We start from the raw sequence: 17,629 nt of genomic DNA on the forward strand, positions 1-17,629 counted from the left end.
GTGATTGTTGTGTAGGAGTTTTGTAGCCAAAGACAAAGGAGTGAGCTTAGGACATGCAAGGAGAGAGCGAAGATCACCTATGTATCTAGAGGATTATGTGCAAGTTTAAATTGTTTGACTTCTGCCATTGCATTGGGCTTATTCCCTGGATCTCTTACTTTAGTTTTATATTTATTTTTGTATGTATTTTTTTTTGTTTTATTTCTTTCCAACAAGTTTTTGTTTTTTGTGGATTGGAGGATATGTTGTGTCTTTCAGATATTCATTGGAATCTGTACTATGAATAATCTGTTGTGGATTCCCGATGCTTGAGGTTTCTACCCGTGGCAGTGAGGTGTGCCTGGCTTGCATAGGGAATTCCCGCTAACGCAGGTTGAATAAAGACCTTCTTGAATTGGGAACAATTCAGTCTAGACTGCATTATTGTAACATATATTACAGTGGAGAATAACATACATAAAGTCACAAACTGCTGTGTGTGTTTACACTGTGGGTTCCTGCTGTCAATCTGCTTGAAGTTGTACGCAGAGCATGAATTTGTTATGCCGGCAACAGGCCACTATGAGGTTGAGTTCTCTATCCGGTGACTGTAGTATACCATGCCTGCTGGTCCCTTTCCTCAGCAATGTTATACAATTCCTTTGGCATTTAACAAGACTAAAATTTGCGGTGTTGAGGCCAAGAGGTCTACTGCGAGTAGGGCAGATCAAAGTACAAGAAAGTCCAAGCAAGCGAAACACAAAATTATATTGTCAATGAGTGGTGGTTGAACAATAACAACAGTAAAATTAAGAATAGATCTATATAAACAGTGCACAAGGTCTAAAAAGACATCTATGATGCTTTTCATGGAAAAGAAAAATATAATTATACCCAAAACGGACTCATTTTAATCCACCTAAACACAACAGCCTAAGACACTATATAGTAATCAGGGTTGCAGAGTACAATACAAGGAATATATGACTATTTGGTGACCTGGCGAGCTATAATACTGAAAATGAACATTTATCAGTAATGAAAAACACTTGGAGAATTCAGTGAAGTGACATATTGTTCAAAAGCTTCAACATTTTATAACATTAGTAGTCCAGTATTAGAGAAATGTCTCTTACAGGTGACCAGACATACTGAAAGTATTGTCAGTAGCAGTTAAATGAATAATTGAGGCCAAAAGTATGTGCATGTATGCTACTTGGGCCACTATTGTTGTTTGTTGTTCATGGAACTCTTCTAAATTTACTTCAAGGTATAATACAATAAGTGGTAAGACTACAAGTGATTTCACAATGACATTTAACAAAGGAGCATATTATATTATAAATGCATGAGTGGTTGTAGTTCTGATGACTTGCACACTTAACTTTGTACTCTATTTTAGATCAGATTCTCTTTTTCACTTTTCTAAGTGCCTCTTTGACCTCTCTGTTTCTTAAGCTATAAATGAGTGGATTCAACATAGGAATTATTATTAAATAAAACACTGATGCCACTCTATCCTGGGCCATTGAGTGGCTTGAGTTAGGTTGGCCATACATAAAGACAAGCGTGCTAAACATGATGATAACACAGATGAAGTGGGAGGAGCAAGTGCTGAAGGTTTTCCATCTCCCTTCTTGGGAGTTTATCTTCAGAATGGCAGACACAATGTAAGTGTACGAGATAATGATGATGATGAGGCTTATCATTATGAGGCAACCAGCCAAAGAAATTGTCACTGCCTCATTCAGAGAGGCATCAGCACAAGTGATCTTCAAGACTGCCGGAGCTTCACAGAGGAAATGTGTGATTATATTTGATTTGCAGAATGGCAGAGTGAAAGAGAATGTGGTTTGTGTCAGTGCAAAGAGGATAGCAACTGCATATATACAAACAAGAATACAAGTACATGCTTTGTTGTTCATGATGACTGTATAAAGCAACGGATTACAGATTGCGGTGTAGCGATCATAGGCCATCAATGCCAGAAGAAACACTTCTGCACCTCCAGTGGTATATCCTAGAAACATTTGTATTAGGCAACCTACAAATGAAATTGTCTTTCTCTCTGCTAAAAAGTTTGCAAGCATATTTGGGGTTGTGACTGATGAATAACAGATGTCAACAAAGGACAAATTGAAGAGCAGGACGTACATGGGTGTGTGAAGCTGAGGAGACATCTTGATCAATGTCATCATCCCTAAATTACCCACGAGAGTTATACTGTAGATGAAGAGAAAGACTATAAAGAGGGGAACTTGAAGTGTTGGGTCATCTGTGAGTCCTAAGAGAATGAATTCTGTCACCTGGGTCCGGTTGCCGGTTTTCATTTGTTCAGAAAAGGGAACCTTTTTGAAAAAATCAGAGAGAAATGAGATGTGAAGTTGTATCTTAATTTGGAAAATACACAATTGTCAAATGAAACAAAAGAGACAGGAAGAATGCATAAATAAATCAATTTATGTATCCAATAATGCACCTGTAATAAGGCATACAGGACATCTATCATTTTTGTGATGGGGTAACCTATCCACTAAACCCTAAATCAGTCCTAAATTTTTCACTCTACAGATTGTAAAATTTTCGGAAAAGAATCTCTGATAAACCCTCGTTTTTTCGAGTACTCTCCACAAGTCAAATTTGCAAAGTATAAAAAGCATTGCAAAGTTTCTAAATTTGATAAACGTTTGCAGCCAAAACGTAAATAGTGCCACCCGTAATATGAATTCATTGAAGCATTCACCTATTTAAAATTCAGGGATCCACATATTTATCTAATTAGTGGATTGTTTAGGTACTCAAATACTAGCAACGTAATCCACCACCAGGTCATTCATTTATTTTGCAGTTATCCTTCCACACTCCTTCATTTTCTTTTAGTGAAGTAAAAAGAATTTTGTCATGACATGCTTTCTGACAGACATCTCCCTATATCTTCACTGAAGTGGTACTCAGTCAAACACTGATGCGTGTACTCATACTCTTATAAGGACATAGTTTTAGGCTTGTGGGTGAAAGAGATTACTGACAGTCAGATACATTGTGCATATTATGTAGTGAGATTTGCAAGAATTCAAATTCACGTCAACAATGGAATTGGTGCACTCTCATTTATTTCTGAAGCACAACTAAGGGGCTGATTACGATGACGGTCCGAAACTCTTCTGACCGACTCGGTTTTCGGAATTGGTCCCGACCGACTCCGGTTCGGCGAGTCTGACCGACCGATCACAATGTTTCTGAACATCGTTTGGTGGGACTCCCATTGACTTCAATGGGAGCCTTTGTTTCAAATGAGAACACAGGCTCTCATTGAAAAAAGGGTGGTTGCGGAAAATCTTGAACTCTGTTGTAGGCACCCCATGATGCCTGCCAAACTGTGCATGGTTTTGAAGGAGGGTCCCTTGGTTACACCCATTGACCCCAACCAGAGACCTCAGGATGAAGGGGGTCCTGCGTCAGATGCTGACAGCCTTTTCATGTTGGGCAGGCAGACTCAGAGCAGCTGTCTGCATCATACATCGCAATTGCTCGGTCAGAAACGGTGTCCACAAAGCTGTACAAATCGGCTCGGACAGACTTCGGGTCTCCAAGTACTAATCGGAACCGATTTGGACAGCCCGAACGGTTAACTTCTATAATAATCAGTTGGTCGAAAGGTTTCCGAGTGAGTGGGACACATAGGTTCCAAAACGGGCTTGGAGAATCCGAATGACATTCGGAGCCTTTTCAACCGACATCGTAATCGCCCCTAAATGTGAAAGTTAATGAATAACAACCATCTGGGTCTGTGTAGAAGAGTATTCAAAGCAGAATCTCAGTAAAGCCTTTTGGGGAAGATAAAAACACTTTTAAAAAATTCACATCCCAGTTCACAGATTCAGGTTGAAAGGAATTGTGTGTGTGTGAATTGCACTTACAAATGAATCATTTCTGCCAAATGAAAATTGAAGAGAGCACACATTTTGAGTTAGGTGTAACTTCATGACTGATTTTGTGTGGGGCGTCATGCTACAACAAATGATAAGCCCCACTCTTGTTCATTTAAGGGAATTCACATACGTATTATAACTAGTTTTCCACCCTGCTCCTATAAAAGACATGATAGACTATGTCTCTATTTTAGGAAGGTAAGGTTGCTTGTGGAATCATATTTTCCTTAGTGATATACACATAAATACACATTATTTACCTGCACTTGTGTGTCCATTTTCTGAAAAGGCTTCATGTATACATTTTTTTACAATTCTGAAACCTTGATTGCTGTAGAATACTTGATAGGCAGTTCGGATTCTTTGTGATTCTTAAAAATGCAGAAAATGCAGAAGTAATCCTAACTTTTATCAAATTGTTCACTTACCACCTTTTAAGCCAGGCACTGTTGACCCTAGAATCAATATTTACATGGACTGACTGATGATTGAGTGTGCATGTAGAAATAAATACAAGAACCTCAGTAGTCGTTTAGCCTCTCCCCACTGTTAGTAGTCTATCCGTGAGTAGTGTAACATTGCACAAAAAGGCAGAAGCTGACATGTTGTTAATACTATTAATTGCAAGTTTATGTGCAAGTAACTGAATATGTTTATTTCATTTTATGTCGGAAAATAGCTGATTGGCCCTATCTGGCTCAAACCTTGAAAGTCTCATTTGCCTTAAAAGTAATTATTTGTCATATGAGTTCGGCATGCATTACCTTCTGCAGATCTTACCACACCCTGATCTGAAGGTACGATTTAAGAATGGGGTTCCCCATCATCACTACAGTCATCATTAAGAGGTTCTAAAAACATTCACTTTCTGATGACAATATTGTATAATATAGCACATATGGCTATGATTTTGCAACGTGTAGCCGGATTATATAGTAATGCATCCCCACTTTGTGCAGGAAACAAAATCTACCATGCAGGAATCCGAGTTTGAGTTCAATTATTGATCTAGGTTACTTGTGATCAGTGTTATACCTCCTTTCTTTCTACAGCTGTCAATTGATTTAAATACGTTGTCATTATCCACCTTTCGAGGGCATACACACTATCACCCAGGAAGGTAGATATTTAAGTTGTGATCAAATCCTTAACAAAATATAATTGCTTTATGGAGCCTCGCTAATCAACGACAAATCTCCAAGGACAATTTTCACGAAACAGTAATACAGTGCCCATTGATGAAAAGTCTTGTATGCTTAGCGAATACAGTGCAACTAGGTTAGCAATGAGGACTGTGGCATTACACATCAAATGTAGATTCATGGAATGTAACACTTATAATTTATGCAAATAATGTATAATTTATGCAAATGAACTCACTTCCAAAGAGGGGGTTGAGGGGATAGAAGTACATGGGTTACATCAACATATGGTTTCCATCAACACATCCAATGATGTGGGAAATATGCAGTATTGCTGCACCCTTGTTGACTGTTAATCAGAAGAGGTGTTTGGAAAACTAATATTTGATCATATTTGAGAACATTTTATTTAAATTAAAACTTTTTATGTATTCTGTGATTTAAAGTATTTTATTTGTAATTGTAAAAGTATAGAAATGAATTTGCAAATTAAAAAAGAAATACTATTGAAGTTGTTTTTATTGCAATTTATTAAATGTATTTTAAATAATTAATGTGTAATTTAATATATTTTATTTTGTTACAAATTGTGTTTTATTTAAATGTAATGGTTATAAAAAAGGAAAAAACTATTTTCACAATATCTTTAGAAATGTGTAAAAAATAAATACAATTTTAATAAATGTACTTCTTTTAAATGTTTTTATAATAAAAATAATTTCAAAAAAATTCTAACACATGAAATATCTGGTTTTATTTACTTATATATATAATGTTTTTAATTTGAAATTGTTTAATTTCATTTTTAATTAAAAAATGTATGTATTTTCAATATATTTCAAAATCTCAAAATATTTTACCTTAGGTACTTATTTTAAAGTTGTTTAATGTCTTAGTAATGTTTACAGTTTATATGTATATAACGTACAATAAACAGTATGATTTGAGGTATAAATTAATGCATTTAGTTTATTTAATGTCCAAGACCTTGCGTAATGCAGGTTGCTGTTGAGAGGGGATATTAAATAGAATCCTTTTTATGTCCAACACCTACCCAAGTGTAGCATAGATTGGAGTTCAACACTTTCACAAATGTAGTTTATATTGGAGCGAGAATAGTAAATTCCAGGGGCGTGGCTTGCGCCGCCATCAAGATGTCCGCATCCGGCTGAGGCTCCGTGCATCGGGCGGAACCTTTACATGTGCCGGAGCCGCTGGGAGATGTAAACTGTTGGCCGTTGAGGAGCGAGCGCGGGGGCGCAGGTAGACGTTTTTCTTTTTCAATTTAGGCTACCTATCGCCCTGTTCCCACTGCGCTATGCTCCCCTCAGAAGTATCGCAGCGCCTGCTATTTTGTTTTTGGCAGGACGCTGCTTTATTCTTTGTATTTGCTCGCATCGCTGGAGATGCGGCGCAGGCGCTCTCTGCATATTTGTGCCCTTGGCTGCATATGGAGGAAGATGCACCTTAAATAGGAATTTCTGCCCTTCAGCAGTATCTTTATAACTTAGGAAGTCCTTTTTCTTTGGTTTTACACAACGGTGAGGAGTCTCCTTTGCTTTCTTCATGCCACTCCTCTGGAACTGCATCTTCTAAATATACTTATGCCATCTGTGTGACCAGCTCTTCAATTTTGCAGGCTTGCATATTACTTTTGTATCCGTGTTCACATAATTGATACATTCCACATGAGTGTCATCTTTGCCTGGATCTGCATGATTTGCTTCAGGTGTTCTCCTCAGCAATATGTTGCCATAATAGTCTTTTAAATTTTAGCTGGATATGGAGCTTATTTTCTCATACATAAGTCTGAGGAGATCCTTTGTCATGGCTCACAGTACAGACCCACTCCCTGCAACTATAATTTTGATTGTTATTATGTGACCAGCTTTTTGCCTCATCAGCAAATACGCTATATTCGAGACTCTGTTTAGTACTTCGGTGCGCACTTTCATATTTGGATGCTGTAACTGAGTCTGTGTATTACTTATCAAGTGCTCTTGTCTTGGTGGAGATAGTGGTTGCTGTGGTGAGTCTTGGAGGAATTCTCTCATTCCCTCTAGCATGTATGGAGCCTTATTCCTTCTTAGGTCGAGGTTTATAGGGCAAAACTTCCATCAACCCTCCTGTATGGAATAGAAGTGGTCGATCTAAAGCATTGGGGTTTTCTACAGACGGTCGAAGGAAAATTATTAAGGTCTATAACCTCTCTTAATTCTGCTTGTTCTGTAGCTTCCTGCAGACTTGAGTTTGGTCTCCGTAGCAGTTGGGTGCAGGGCCTATCTGCCTTAGTACGATGGGTTGCCAGCCTCGCTAGAGGTGAAATGGGGTCTCTGAGATCCCTTCTCAAGGGGGAATTGTTGGGAAGTTTTAGAGAGTACTCTCAAATTGTTAAAAATTTCAGAAAGGCTGTGGCTCTTCTTGAATTAGATGAGAGCACTATTTTTGTTATCTCTCCCTCCCAGCTAAAATCTCTTCTGAAACAGGCTTCCTGGACTCTTTGTTTTATGTTGGACAAAAAGTCCATGGTAGCTAAGAAGGGAGGTGTTCTTCTGACTAATACATACCTAAGGAAGTTTGTCCAACCCTATATCATTTGGAATTTACCTCATGGTATTCGGAGATTTTGGTTCCTCTTGAGGCAGGATCTATTGCCACTTAATACTCTTTTGGCAAAATGGTATGGGTCCTCTCCTTTATGCAACTTATGTAATATGTCTGCACAGGATCGTAATCATGTATTGTTTATATGTCCGGCATTGCGTCCACTTCGCTTAAAGTGGTTAAGATCAACATGTTTGCAATTGGGTATCCTGGATATGAACTCTTTTTTGCAGGCTTTATATGGTCCTCCAAATGAAATGTTTTGCTTCAATATTTTAAACTTTTTTAAAGGTTTTTTAGCTATTTATTGATGAAATATGGAGGTCTGTGTCGTAGTCTGTCTTTTTCAGCGGAGAGTGTTGTAATTGTTATTTTATTCTTTGGGAATATGTATTTGTATTTGTGTATTTTGTTTATGTGGCCCTCTTCGGAGTGCCAAAACATAATGAATAAAATTGAATTGAATTATTCCTTCTTGGGCCAGAAGAATACTTCAATATCAATGTCTTCTCTTCGCATTGTAGCGCCGCTGCTTGTTCTAGGCGCCATAAGAAAGAGCCCAACTCCCCAACCAAATCTCCACTACCTATATCAATGGAGGATAATATGGAGGAGTTTAAGATTATCAAACCCTTTGTGATTGATATCAATGCCACTATTCAAAGGTTAGAGGAGAAATGGTCCAATTTGGAATCTAGAGTATCCAAAATGGAGAAGAGGATTAGTGATACCCAGGATACTGCTATGTCTAAAGAAATTGCTCTTCTCAAGACGCAGATGGAAGATTAGGAAAACCGCAATAGGCGCAACAATCTAAGAATCTACGGCATTCCTGAGGGAGAGGAGGGCGCCAACATGTTTGCTTTTCTAAAAATGCACATTCCTAAAATTGTTGGTTTTAAGGATGGCACTAATCTTAACTTGCAGCGTGCGCATCGCATCAGCTGAAGATTTGATGGCTCTTCCTCCGCCTCTGCCTCAGTTGGTATTCGCCACAGAGGGATAATCGTTCTATATTTGGAGTGCACTGAACTGGTAATGGTCCTCTCGGCAGCTAAGCTTCAGAAGCAAATATTGTGGTCTGGCCAGAAGGTTTTCTTCTCCCAGGATGTAGCCCGTGCAACAGCTCCTCGTCGCAAATAATTTTTGTCTCTTCGCCCAGATCTATGCTGAAAGCTAGATATGGCCTGGTGCACCCTTGCTTCTTTAAAGTCACTTATAAAGAGCGCACCTATTCCTTTGACCGTCCTGAAGATCTACGACAATTTATATCCTGTCATAAATGGAATGGACTTCGGAGGGGCCTGAGAGACGTCTCTCCTTGTTTTGTTTAAAGATTTCTGAATTATCCATTTTCTATTCTAGTTTCCCGATGATACTGCCATCTTTGGTTGATGCCTTTTAAGGCATGTTGTTTTCTTGTTGATCGTCATAAGTATGTCTGCCTTCCCTAGAGATTACTACTCATCATTTCCTTTGTTTTTTCTCCACAGATATTCTCCTTCCCGTTCAGATTCATTCCTCTAATGTTTTCCTCCCCCTACCTTCCCATGCTGTTCCTAGTATGTACAATTGTCTTCAGTGTATGGTAAGTGTCAAGCCTTCCTCAAACACCCCTGTTATAGTTGTTGATTTGTCTCTGAGTCTATTATTTTATGTTTTAGGATGTTAGCCCCTTCTTTAATTATATCATGATTTGGCTCCCTCTCTTTCATGTTTTCTGGTTTAATAGTTCCTGTCATTCCCCGGTATTCTCGCTGGATCTGCCATCTGTTCCTTTTTCGCGGCTCCCCTCCTCTACTTGCTATTCTTTTTTCTCTAGATTTGTATTCCATCATTTTTGACTAAAGCTCTCCAGCTTCATGTCAATTTCTCTACGTATAACACTTAATCTTCAGTTCTTTTTTCTTCTCTTTCCTATTCTTTCTTTTTCATTCTTTTTTCTTCTATTTCTCTTCCTTCTATTTCCTTCTCTTTTTCACTGCACCTCTTTATCTTCTTTATTTTTCTTCAACACACCGTTTTTGATGACTTCTGAGGCTCTTTTACTGTTATGGTTTTCTATGTAATATACTATCTCTCTCTTTTAATGGCTGTTAACAATAATTTTTCGTGTATAATTTTGCAAGTTCTCATTTGTTTAACTTTCAATTTATTAGCTTTAAAATGCATTGTTGTTTAATGTTTTTTATTTTTATCATGACTGATAATGTTCGAATAGTTACATGGAATGTAAAGGGGTTACGTAATCCAGTTAAGAATAAGATGGTACTTATACATCTATCTCGGCTGCAGTGCAAAATTGCAATTCTTCAAGAGACCCATCTTACTGATAAAGATATTAACTCCCTTAAAAAACAAAGGGTAGGACATGTTTATTGTTCCCCGGCCAAAGATAGGAAGAATGGAATTGTCACCTTATTTCATGAATCCCTCTCTCTGGTCTTGAAGGGGGAGGAGAGGGATGCAGATGGAAGATGGCTCTTACTACAAATGGTACTCCCATCTCTCTCCTCAATATATACAGCCCCACTGGTGTTGATTCACAATTTTGGCAATCCATGGCACCTACTCTTCTTTCATGTTCTGATGAGAACCTATTGGTGGGTGGGGACTGGTACCAGGTCATGAACCCCTTCACGGATAGAAAGTCTACTGCTCGATATACTTCCACCAGAATGCAAAAAATGTTTACGAAAACAATCTGCTAAAGGGGACTGGTGGACGCTTGGAGGATATTCCACCCAGATACTTTAGAATTCACTTTTTTTTCCCCTTCTCATAATTCTTCTTCTAAAATAGATTAGGTTTTTGTGAGTCCCCACCTCCTTTCTAACCTAACTAATATTGAAATTGGGTATATTATTATATCTGATCATGCCCCTGTTCTGGTTAACTCAGATCTTCCATCTGAACCTTCCAGGCCTGGCAGATGGCGTTTTAATAACTATTTTCTTAAAGATCATAATTTTCTAGAACGCTTTAAGGAATTTCTGTCAGATTTCTTCCTTAGGAATGGTAATCCGGATATTTCTTTCCACACTATTGGGATGTGTTTAAGGCAACAGCCAGAATATTCATCATTGACTATGTTGCGGTTAAGAAGAAACAATGCATTAAGGACTCTGCTTCCTTATTAGCTTCCATAAAACGTCTTGAACATGAGTATTTTTCTTCTAATAATGAGGATACACTTAAGAAGCTAGTCCAGGCTAAATTATGGTTTAATCGAAAATCCACGGAGGAAGCCGCTGGGGTCTTACTCAAAGTTAATTCTAAATTCTATGGTGATCGCAACAGAGCTGGTAAATTGCTTGCTAATTATTTGAAGAAAAAATTCCAAAAATCTAAAATAACTAATATCGTAGACGAGAGGGGTGTCAATCATATCAAGGATGAGGAAATACTTAACTGCTTTACGGATTTTTATAAGATATTATACACCCCTGAGTCATCTCCTTCTGACGTGGCACTGGATTCTTTCTTTGAGGCGTTGCCTCCCCGTCCATCCTCCTCTCCTGACTGTTTTATATTAGAAAAAGACATATCTCTTACTGAACTTAAGTTAGCCCTTGCCCACTTACCCAAGGAGAAATTCCCTGGCCCTGATGGTTTTACCATGGAGTTCTATTCTTGCTTTTCCCAGATTCTTCTCCCTCATCTTTATCTCTTTTTAAATTTTGTATTTCGCACAAGGAGGCTCGTGGTTCACTTCTTGAAGAAGGATCCTTCTTCCTGTGCTAATTACCGTCCTATTTTTAATCAATTTAGATTGCAAGATATATACAAAGGTTCTTGCCCTCCGCATCAATAAGGTTATTCCTGACTTGATCGGCTATGAACAGACAGGTTTTGTTAAAGGTAGAACGCTTGCGGATAATTGTGGAACCTTTTTAAATATTATACATCTTGCTTCTAAAAGTATCTCTCCTGTAGTGACTGTCACCTTAGATGTGGAGAAAGCCTTTAACCACTTTCATTGGACTTCAATCTTCCTACTTTTCTCTTCAATGAGGCACCCGCCAAGGCTGCCCTCTCTCACCTCTTCTTTTTATTTTATCTCTTGAGCCCTTTCTCCACTCCCTTAGACAGTCCCCTGCTGTTCGGGGCTTCCCAATAAGTAGGTTGAAATTTAGTTCACTGCATCTGCAGATGATATTATGTTGTACCTCTCCAACCCCCCTACTTCCTTGATTGCCTTTACAGATCTCTTATACTCTTACGCTACCTTATCTGGATATAAATTAAACTTTTCTAAATCTGAAGTTCTTCCAATAAATAAATATTGTTTAAGAAGTATGTTTGACGGTTCAGATTTTAAATGGAACACTAATTGCATTACATGTTTGGGAATAAAATACTCCTCCTCTATTGCTAGAACTGTTCAACGTAATCTGGGTAAAGTCCTACTGAAAGTATCTGGCATGGCAGAGAAGTAGTCTCCTTTATTCTTGTCTTGGTCGGGTAGGCTAGATACTTCTATAAGGATGATGCTTCCAGGTATCAACTTGTATGTGTCTATGTTACCAGTTCGACTACCTGTTAAATTTTTTAAAACTCTTAATAGTATTTTGAGCAAATTTCTATGGAACAATCGTAAAGCACGTATATCTCAGTCTGTTTTGTCAGCGCCTAAGGATAGGGGAGGGGTTAGCTTTCCCAACTTTCATCAATACCACTCGTCAGGTTTTTCCGGAACTTTATCCTTCGGATGATTCCCCTATTTCAGTTTGGTTCAAACTGGAAGAATCCGTTATTCATCCTCTTCCCTTCTTTTCATTGGTGAATTTCACTCACACTCCTCATTCATGTAAATCCCCAACCATTCCACAACTTATTATTTTTACCAGAGATTGTTTTTAACACCATTGTCTGTATCCAAATTTAGTTCTGGCTTATCCCCCAACTGCTGGTCCTGTAGAAATACCCCTGGCACATACCTACACTCTTTTTTCCTTTGCCCATATATTTCCATCTTTTGGGTAAAAGTATGTAAATGGATCTCCACTATATGTTCCACTAATTTCCCCTTTGACATCTTCTCCATTTTTCTGGGTAGCAATTCCATTCAGTGGCTGGGTGCTCGTAAAATGGGTTCTTTTGTGGATTTACTAATTGCCATTGCTTTTCAAGTTATTACATCCAATTGTGGAGACTCCTCCAAAGTTACCTTTTTCTGCTTGGTGGATTCTTTTATGTCACCATCATAGGTTAGATAGAACCTCTGCAACTACGTCGAAAAGAAGCTTTTTGAACTCCACTGACTAATTACTTATCTTCCTTGGCATTACGTACTAATTATAGTAGCTCTGCATTTCAACCACCCTTGTGCACTTTGTTTAATATTGTTCATAATGTTCATATTTTAGAATGTATGTTGTTCCTTTTTTCAGATTTATGATTATACTGTTCAATATATTGCCTATTTACGGAAAGTCTCATTAGATTATTTGATTATGATGTTGACTCTCTTTCTTTTCTTTTCTCTCTCTCTCTTCTTCCTTTCTCTTTTTTCTTTTCTTTCTTCCTTTATAAAATTAAAAAAATCCTAATATACTATGGTACATACTTGCTTATTCTTGTTTAGTACTAACTTTTCTAATGAATGATGCTTGATGTAACTCCTCATTCTTTTTCTGTACATTTATTACTGTTCTCTGATGTACTGCTCGTTTGATTTGCTTAGATAATTCTGTACCTTGCTCTTTAATTGCTTTAATAAAACTCTTTAAACTAAAAAAAAAAATAGTAAATTCTCCAAAGTACTTTTGATTGGTAGGAGCAGTGCTTTAAATGGGCCAGTATTCACTGGTACTGAGTACTGGCACTTCTTAAATTGACTGAGCCGAGTACCGGCACTTCTTCACTGTCAAGGAGAGTACCTGTTCTCAGGGTCGGATTGGATAAGGTGGGCACTGGACTGGTGCTCGAGGGCCGGCTGCATGTCGTTTTTTTTGGCAGCATGTTGGCCGTTGCCACCTGTCTTTATTATGCAGCTGTGGCAAGCTGCCTAATGGGGCCTGAACGTCCTATTGGGAGGCCTGCCACAGGGACAAGAGGGCCTATGCTTCCTTCCTACCCAGGTGGAAGCTCTCTTTGTCCTGACCACCCCGCTGCCAGGCGTCAATGCTGAGTCCATGGAGCAACACAGGTACACAGAGCCATTTTAACTGACTGGCCTTCACTGGGGTCTGACTGTCTTTCTCCTGACTCACTTGCCCCTGCAAATTGACCCCCCCACCCCACCCACCTGCTGGGACATTGAGTTCATGATGGTGGTGAAGATGGCCTCAGCAGCCTTCCTGGAGCCAAGATGAGGTGGGTGGAGGTCAACAGATCTTCCTACTGGAGGCCGGTATTGTTCTTCCCCTGACCTCTACCCTGCACATGCTCAGGATGCTGCATTGCTAACTGTCTGCCACTGCAAGCTCTCTGGCCGTTGGCCCTTCTGGCGAGGGTAGAGGAGGGAAAATGGGAGTGAGTGAAGGTGAAGAGTGAGGGGGAAGGAGCAGTGAGTTTAAAGTAGGAAAATCTAGTAAGGCAGAAAGGCTAAGCACAGATAGAGATAAAGAACACATCCAGGCGGCTATGGAAAGAGGTAGAGAGGCTCGGAGATGGCAGATTAGAAATATAAGGAGCGATGGTAGAGAGAGTGATAGCATATAATTGGGGTAAAGAGTTGAACAGTTGTGTGTGTGCACGCTTGAATATTTAAGGACTGTGCCAAATACAAGCAAGTAGGAATATTAGAATTATTATGAAATTAAGAAGCTGCAAATATTTTTAAAAACAAGGATAATTTGTTTCACCTTTTCTTCGACTAAGCAGTATTCCGGTATTGGGTAGTCCAGCTATTTAACAGAATTTGGAAATTTGTGAAGTCATTTATGTGCATTTTTGTGCATTATTAGACAAGCCTTTTCTTGGTCCCTGGCTGTGTTATTTCATGGGTAGGAGCAAAAATTTACTACACTCCACCAAAAGACATAAGTTCAACGGATCAGTGTGTTGCTCTACCCATTCTGCATCCCCCAATAATTTCTTACAGCCTTCTGAGGAATTGGTGCATTTTGGCTATCCTTGCCCTACATCTTTGCCTACCATAGCATCTAAAGCACAACCACCTTTATCTACCATCAAGAGAATTAAACAAGATCCTCCTTCTCCTCCCAAATCTGTTTCTCCTGTTTCCTTGAATATCATTTTGGAGGATATTCGTGCTCTAATACTATTTATTGAGAAAACAAACACTCATCTACAGACTCTGGATAACAAATGGTCGTCTATAGACTCCTGCCTCTCTGTGGTGGGACAAAAAATTAGGGACTTACAGGATTCATCTTCCAGAATTTCACTTTTGGGGAAAGAGGTCTTGCAACTAAGAAGATCGACTGAAGATCTTGAAAACAGAAATTGTCGAAACAATCTTCGCTATATGGCCTTGCTGAAGGCCTTGAGGCTGATGACCCTGTTACATACTTTACTACTTTCCTTCCACAGCTCTTGGGCCTCCCCTCTATGACCAAATTAAATATTCAACGAGCACATAGACTGGGTCCACGTATGTCTTCCTAATCTGCTCCATCTAAACCTTGTGGAGTAATTCTCCTATTTCTGCAATTTGCTGATCTGCTGCAAGTTCTAAATGCAGTTAAAATTAAGAAACAGCTTCTTTGGTCTGGCACAAAACTGTTTATCTCTCAAGATGTTTCAATGGTCACCCCTAATCGAAGAAAGGAATTCCTGGATATTCATCCTGTTCTTCGGTCTCTTGGTGCTCGATATTGCTTATTCCATCCTTGCTTATTTAAGGTCACCTTTTTGAACAAATCTTCTACATTTGAGTATCCTGCTGATCTTAGAAAATTCATTCGCTCTCATTTTACTTCATCAATGGAGATCGCTGGTCCTCCTCCTAATACTTGACTCTAATAGTTTTTCTGTAGTGTTCATATTTTTGATTCTGCTTTTATTGAACTATGTTACTTAGTTTCATTGTGTTTTTGTTTACATGACTTTCTGATTCCTATTACAAGTCCTTTGGAACCCACATTGAACCCGCCTCATGTTCCCGCTCCTGTTTATGTTTAATTGACGTCCCAGTGTGGTGTGTTGCCTTGTATTGGGTGTGCTATCTTCGTATATCCATTGCCGCCTCTCATTCTCCTCTCTGTTCCCCTGTGAAGGTAGGTTTTACAGTCGTCACTTCTGGGATGTACTGTCTCTTCTTACTCTTACTTCTCTTCCCGGTTTCCTCCTTCTTCTTTAGTGTCTTTTACCCTCTCCTTCCCTTGGTGTTATTGCAATCTCTTCTCTTTGTACTTTTCTCTTTATGGGCCTCATGTAGGTACCTCAATACCGGTCGGTAACGGCCGAAAATCGGTAAATATCCCATTACCGACCGGTATTTAGGCAATTGAGATGTAGGTGGCTGGATTTCAGGATTCGGTAATTTACCGAATCGGAATTCTAAGAAATCAGTAAAATACCGATTCGGTAAATTACCGAATCCTGAAATCCAATGTAGGGGGCACTCAAGTGAGTGCATTTCTGGTTTCTGGATTCGTTATTTACCACCAACTACAAGTTGATGGTAAATAACGAAAACCTTTTAAAAAGCAATTTTGTGCTTTTTGAAAAGTGCCATGTGGCAGACATACATGCCCTTAGGGCATGTATGTGCGCCACATGTGCACACATGCACGATTCAGGGGTGCAACAGGGTGTCAATGTGACACCCTGCCACCCATGAATATGCTCCCCCTATTACCGATTCGGTATTTACCGAATCGGTAATAGTAACTGGCTTCCCATTCATTCCTATGGGCCTCCAGGCCCATAGGAATGAATGGGAAGGGATGCATTATTATCGATTCAGTAAATACCGATTCATAAATACCGATATTTACCGAATCAGTAATAATTACCGATTATTTACCTACATACCATTTACGATTCATAAATACCGAATCGGTAAAATTCGGTATTTATGAATCGGTAAATGGTATGTTACCTACATGAGGCCCCTCATGTTTTCTTGGTATCTTTCATTACTTAATTCCTTTCCCTCTCATTGACACCATTGAAGTTTATTTTTCTCCCTCTACCATTTTTTTCTTCTTTCCTGCATCATCATTTCACTGTTGAACATGTTTTTCTTTACATATCGTTGATGTTCTACTTTCAGACAGATAATATTATCTCATCTTGTCTCTTATAACCCTGATTTGGCCTTTCTACAAGAAACCCATCTTACAGAAACAGACGCCTTAAAATTGAAAAAGGGTTGGGTTGGTTCAGTTTTAGTATTCCCACCTCCTCTAAACAAATATGTTATCATTTTGTGTCACAAAAAATTGAAATGTAAGGTTATATCACAAGAAATTGATACTGCAGGTGGATGGTTGTTGGCTACATTGTTTATTAATAATACCTCTTTGACAGTGTTTAATGTTTATGGCCCTACTTAGCCAGACTATACATTTTAGCCTACTATTACACAAAAATGTATTCAATTTAGAGATGATCTGTTTATTCTAGGAGGCAAGTGCAATAAGTTCATTGACCCCTTTATTGACCGCCAGTCCCAGCTACGCTCCATCCCTCATAAACCCCATAAACAGTTTCTTAATTCTATTTCCCAATCACACCTTGTTGATGCTTGGAGACTTTCCCACCCTGACATTATTTCACAATCCTAATCTCAAAATCTTATTTCTTCCTAAATTGAACCTATTGTTATTTCCGATCATGCTCTGGGTATTGCTGATTTTGACTTGTTCCTTCAGCATCTCAGATCTTCCCGCTGGCGCTTTAATAACTTCCTTCTATTGGACCCCTTTTCTCTTCTTCATTTACCTCCTTTGCTAAAGAATTTTTTGGATTGAATAATAATCCCAATACTCCCCTCATATAATATGGGATTCTTTTAAAGCTACGGCTGGAAGTTTTGTCATAGACTTTGTCTGAATA

At 38.8% G+C, this 17,629-nt stretch overlaps 1 protein-coding gene across 1 annotated transcript; it reads right to left on the bottom strand.

Annotated features, from left to right (window-relative positions):
• Positions 1 to 1,382: 1,382 nt before the first annotated feature.
• LOC146853881 (olfactory receptor 8U9-like) lies at positions 1,383 to 2,309 on the bottom strand. Its single transcript, XM_085650433.1, has one exon. It carries the CDS (start codon positions 2,307 to 2,309, stop codon positions 1,383 to 1,385), a length of 927 nt encoding a protein of 308 aa, XP_085506559.1.
• Between the last annotated feature and the right edge of the window lie 15,320 nt (positions 2,310 to 17,629).

This window comes from Triturus cristatus, chromosome 4_1, assembly GCF_964204655.1.
Source record: "Triturus cristatus chromosome 4_1, aTriCri1.1, whole genome shotgun sequence".
Taxonomy (NCBI): domain Eukaryota; kingdom Metazoa; phylum Chordata; class Amphibia; order Caudata; family Salamandridae; genus Triturus; species Triturus cristatus.

Bases quoted from the DNA above. Each gene is read 5' to 3' on its own strand.
- LOC146853881 (XM_085650433.1), bottom strand. From the start codon at position 2,309: ATGAAAACCGGCAACCGGACCCAGGTGACAGAATTCATTCTCTTAGGA.